This window comes from Bufo bufo, chromosome 4 (genome assembly GCF_905171765.1).
Source record: "Bufo bufo chromosome 4, aBufBuf1.1, whole genome shotgun sequence".
Lineage (NCBI taxonomy): Eukaryota > Metazoa > Chordata > Amphibia > Anura > Bufonidae > Bufo > Bufo bufo.
Genome location: NC_053392.1, coordinates 251,435,442 through 251,441,441, shown reverse-complemented (window position 1 = coordinate 251,441,441; position 6,000 = coordinate 251,435,442). Strand labels below are relative to the sequence as shown.

General features: G+C 42.4%; 1 protein-coding gene across 1 annotated transcript in view; it reads right to left on the bottom strand.

The window, feature by feature from the left end:
* Nucleotides 1-272: 272 nt before the first annotated feature.
* The window catches only part of LOC120999148 (5-hydroxytryptamine receptor 3A-like), a 61,292-nt gene continuing 55,564 nt past the window's right edge, over nucleotides 273-6,000 (bottom strand). Inside the window, exon 9 of the mRNA XM_040430021.1 lies at nucleotides 273-541. Within this exon, the coding sequence (XP_040285955.1) occupies nucleotides 273-541 (269 nt within the window). The remainder of the gene's footprint in view (nucleotides 542-6,000) is intronic.

The window sequence follows — 6,000 nt, the reverse complement described above, 5'->3', positions numbered from 1 at the left end:
AACACCACCATTCACTATGTATAGGTTTTTCATAAGCTCCAGAAAAAGGTTCATTCGATTTTCAACATAAGTACATTTTTATTTTGTATGTCATATGTTGCATCTTCAGATGCAAATCCAGGATCTAAAAGTTCAGCAGATTAGACAACTCAATTTGTAGTCATTATGGTCTATCTCTTATGGGTTGATTCTGTATAGATGAAGGGTGGACCATCAGAATCATTTCTTCTGGTGGAACCAAGAAAGCCCAGTCCAATGCTTCCCTCATCAGTCTACATGTTGTACCAAACGCACCACACACTAATGATTATAATAGCATATGATCCAATGAAGATCAGGTATAGACGATACAACAATGAGTCGAGGATGTAGCCGACTTGAATCCACTCTTCTTCCTGTGCACGTAGCTGGTTCCTACTCTCCAACATTTCTCTCACCATACGCAAGTTTTGGCTAATAAGAGCGAGTTGTCTCTCTGCACCAGGACACAAGGCCTCTGGGGGAAGTATCTCCAGGACAGGTGGGACAAACTCCTTTAGCTCTAAAAGAATACAGATATACATCTGTAGTTAGAACGCTTTCAAAAATAGTGTTAATATTTTTTTTTTATCAATTAACACAATGCAAAGAGAATGAACAAGAGATATGTATGTAAAGAGATGTTTATCGGATCAATACTTGGGGTGACTACCCTTTGCCTTCAAACCAGCATCAGTTCTTCTAGGTACATTTACAGTTTTTGAAGGAACTCGGCAGGAAGGTTGTTCCAAACATCTTCGAGAACTAACCACAGATCTTCAGTAGATGTAGGCTGGCTCATATATGATTAGGAACAATTCAGTTTTTTTTATCTCTATAGATAGTTTAAACATTTTTTATTTTGTCATTGTAAAATTTAATACAGGCATTTTTTTCAACAATATACAGTGGGTCTAAGGGGAAAACACCTGACCCTGCGTTTTGTCAAAAGTGTCAAAAATGCACAAATGCAATGCAAAAAAAATAGCATGCAAAAATGCTTTGTCTGTATTGAATGTCATAATTCTCTATAGACTTTAAGTAATATACAGGATGTATGCATAAGAAAGCATTAAAAAAATGCAGTAAAAAAGGCAAATAAAAAAACAAACAAAATAGACTGTGTGAAACCAACCTTGAAAGCATCACTCTTATAAGGGGTAATATCTACTCCTTCTTCTCAGTACAGAGGTGTCACATAACTGGTATCTCTTCTTGTGCTTACGTTTACCCAGTCCTGCATGATTTATTTTGTGACCTTCTCATTCTTCCTGTAGTCTGACCTTCCCCTCCCTAGTATGCTCAGTTCTTTAGGTATTGAGAATTGCTGGGAAATGTTTTTTATGTTCTTTAAAAATCTAAGTATTTCCATTAGCGGTTGTAAATTCTTATTACTAAGAATAAATGAACAATCTGTTCTCTTGCCTTATTAACAGCTAATGGTGCTTATACATATGACAGAGCCAGAGATGAAACAGATCAGGCTGAACATAAAGACTGGTTGTTTTATTTATAGATCAAACAATATCTTTTTTTTCCCCATCTGTAATCCTTGAAGGGATTGTCTCACTTCAATCCTGTTCTACTTACGTCCCAAAATTAAAACCCTCAGTCTTTATTAAAGTCACTTAAAAGACCTAGAAACCTAGGTCCAGATATATCTATATACACTGCTCAAAAAAATAAAGGGAACACTTAAACAACACAATGTAACTCCAAGTCAATCACACTTCTGTGAAATCAAACTGTCCACTTAGGAAGCAACACTGAGTGACAATCAATTTCACATGCTGTTGTGCAAATGGGATAGACAACAGGTGGAAATTATAGGCAATTAGCAAGACACCCCCAATAAAGGAGTGGTTCTGCAGGTGGTGACCTGACCACTTCTCAGTTCCTATGCTTCCTGGCTGATGTTTTGGTCACTTTTGAAGGCTGCCGGTGCTTTCACTCTAGTGGTAGCATGAGACGGAGTCTACAACCCACACAAGTGGCTCAGGTAGTGCAGCTTATCCAGGATGGCACATCAATGCGAGCTGTGGCAAGAAGGTTTGCTGTGTCTGTCAGCGTAGTGTCCAGAGCATGGAGGCGCTACCAGGAGACAGGCCAGTACATCAGGAGACGTGGAGGAGGCCGTAGGAGGGCAACAACCCAGCAGCAGGACCGCTACCTCCGCCTTTGTGCAAGGAGGAACAGGAGGAGCACTGCCAGAGCCCTGCAAAATGACCTCCAGCAGGCCACAAATGTGCATGTGTCTGCTCAAACGGTCAGAAACAGACTCCATGAGGGTGATATTAGGGCCCGACGTCCACAGGTGGGGGTTGTGCTTACAGCCCAACACCGTGCAGGACGTTTGGCATTTGCCAGAAAACACCAAGATTGGCAAATTCGCCACTGGTGCCCTGTGCTCTACACAGATGAAAGCAGGTTCACACTGAGCACATGTGACAGACGTGACAGAGTCTGGAGACGCCGTGGAGAACGTTCTGCTGCCTGCAACATCCTGCAGCATGACCGGTTTGGCATTAGGTCAGTAATGGTGTGGGGTGGCATTTCTTTGGAGGGCCGCACAGCCCTCCATGTGCTCGCCAGATGTAGCCTGACTGCCATTAGGTACCGAGATGAGATCCTCAGACCCCTTGTGAGACCATATGCTGGTGCGGTTGGCCCTGGGTTCCTCCTAATGCAAGACAATGCTAGACCTCATGTGGCTGGAGTGTGTCAGCAGTTCCTGCAAGACGAAGGCATTGATGCTATGGACTGGCCCGCCCGTTCCCCAGACCTGAATCCAATTGAGCACATCTGGGACATCACGTCTCGCTCTTTCCACCAACGTCACGTTGCACCACAGACTGTCCAGGAGTTGGCAGATGCTTTAGTCCAGGTCTGGGAGGAGATCCCTCAGGAGAACGTCCGCCACCTCATCAGGAGCATGCACAGGCGTTGTAGGGAGGTCACACAGGCACGTGGAGGCCACACACAATACTGAGCCTCATTTTGACTTGTTTTAAGGACATTACATCAAAGTTGGATCAGCCTGTAGTGTGTTTTTCCACTTTAATTTTGAGGGTGACTCCAAATCCAGACCTCCATGGGTTAAAAAATTTTATTTCCATTTTTTTTTTTTTTGTGATTTTGTTGTCAGCACATTCAACTATGTAAAGAACAAAGTATTTCAGAAGAATATTTAATTAACTCAGATCTAGGATGTGTTATTTTTGTGTTCCCTTTATTTTTTTGAGCAGTGTATATATAATTTGGACACAACTTCTAATTCAAAGAGTTTTCTTTATTTTCATGACTATGAAGGCATCAAAACTATGAATTAACACATGTGGAATTATATACATAACAAACAAGTATGAAACAACTGAAAATATGTCATATTCTAGGTTCTTCAAAGTAGCCACCTTTTGCTTTGATTACTGCTTTGCACACTTTTGGCATTCTCTTGATGAGCTTCAAGAGGTAGTCCCCTGAAATGGTCTTCCAACAGTCTTGAAGGAGTTCCCAGAGATGCTTAGCACTTGTTGGCCCTTTTGCCTTCACTCTACGGTCCAGCTCACCCAAACCATCTCGATTGGGTTCAGGTCCGGTGACTGTGGAGGCCAGGTCATCTGGCGCAGCACCCCATCACTCTCCTTCATGGTCAAATAGCCCTTACTTTCAAAGTTTTCTCAATTTTTCGGCTGACTGACTGACCTTCATTTCTTAAAGTAATGATGGCCACTCGTTTTTCTTTACTTAGCTGCTTTTTTCTTGCCATAATACAAATTCTAACAGTCTATTCAGTAGGACTATCAGCTGTGTATCCACCTGACTTCTCCTCAACGCAACTGATGGTCCCAACCCCATTTATAAGGCAAGAAATCCCACTTATTAAACCTGACAGGGCACACCTGTGAAGTGAAAACCATTTCAGGGGACTACCTCTTGAAGCTCATCAAGAGAATGCCAAGAGTGTGCAAAGCAGTAATCAAAGCAAAAGGTGGCTACTTTGAAGAACCTAGAATATTACATATTTTCAGTTGTTTTACACTTGTTTGTTATGTATATAATTCCACATGTGTTAATTCATAGTTTTGATGCCTTCAGTGTGAATCTACAATTTTCATAGTCATGAAAATAAAGAAAACTCTTTGAATGAGAAGGTGTGTCCAAACTTTTGGTCTGTACTGTATATATATATATATATATATATATATATATTCACCCTAGTCAGCGATATACAATCTCGTGTTGTCTTTATGCTGATTTCAGACACACAAATATTCAGAAATAATAAGGTAGGCAAAATAGGGACTCTTGGGAAGGGGATATCTTTTCCCAGTTTAGCCCTGCTTGTCCCTCAGCCCGGAGGTATCCCCTGATGGTGGGGACCCTCCGTCCTCGTTCCTACCCTACAGTACCCTAATACACCCTAAGGCTCTATTCAAACGTCCGTGGTGTGTTGCGGACCCGCAACACACCCGCCCGGCACCCCTATAGAAATGCCTATTCTTGTCCGCAAGCTGCAGACAAGAATAGGACATGTTCTATCTTTTGCGGAGCTGCGGATGCGGACAGCACACTGTGAGCTGTCCGCATCCATTCCGTCCCCATAGAAAATGAATGGGTCCGCACCCGTTCCGCAAAATTGCGGAACGGATGCGGACCCATTTGCGGACATGTGAATGGAGCCTAATTGATAGATGTTCCCATTATAACCCAACGCGTTTCCCCCGAGACACAGCATTCCTCAGGGGGTCGTGTGGGAAAAAGTAGAGGCCTAGATAGGCTAAACCAAATGAAGTAAAATATAGGGTAACAGATACCAAAATAAAGAAAAAAAAACAACTATAATGAGGGAAGCTGGTTGCACAGATATATAGTGAGGCACTTGATAAGGATACATAACATGAGGATCCAGTGAAAGTAGATAACCAAGTCCCTCCTGTACTGGAATAAAAACTTGGTAAGACAAAAGAAATATAAGTGCATTAGCATCACACCATAATGCAAAATGCAATTACTCACAAGTACTGCTGGATGGTGCAGACAAGTATCGTGGGTAAGTCCCAGGTTAAAGAGGACCTTTCACTTGTAAAAACATTGTGAACTAAGTATGCTGACATATAGAGCGGCGCCCGGGGATCTCACTGCACTTACTATTATTCCCGGGCGCCGCTCCGTTCTCCCGTTATGCCCTCCGGTACCTTTGCTCTTTAAGTTATAGTAGGCGGGTCTTCCCTTGTCCTGTGGGCGTCTCCTTCTCCTAGGCTGCAGCGCTGGCCAATCACAGCACACAGCTCACAGCCTGGGAGGTTTTTTTCTCCCAGGCTGTGAGTTGTGCGCTGCGATTGGCCAGCGCTACAGCCTAGGAGAAGGAGACGCCCACAGGACAAGGGAAGACCCGCCTACTATAACTTAAAGAGCAAAAGGTACCGGAGGGCATAACGGGAGAACGGAGCGGCGCCCGGGAATAATAGTAAGTGCAGTGAGATCCCCGGGCGCCGCTCTATATGTCAGCATACTTAGTTCACAATGTTTTTACAAGTGAAAGGTCCTCTTTAAATAGCAAGAGTCCCTATATAAGGTCCCTATATTGCCTACCTTATTATTTCTGAATATTTGTGTATCTGATATCAGCATCAAGACAACACTAGAATATATATAGCTGACTAGGGTGAATATATAAATATATGGACCTAGGTTTCTAGGTCTTTTAACCACTTTAGCCCCCCAAGCTTAAACACCCTTAATGACCAGGCCACTTTTTACACTTCTGCACTACACTACTTTCACCGTTTATTGCTCGGTCATGCAACTTACCACCCAAATGAATTTTACCTCCTTTTCTTCTCACTAATAGAGATTTCATTTGGTGGTATTTCATTGCTGCTGACATTTTTACTTTTTTTTGTTATTAATCAAAATTTAACGAAATTTTTCTAAAGAAATGACATTTTTCACTTTCAGTTGTAAAATTTTTCAAAAAAAACG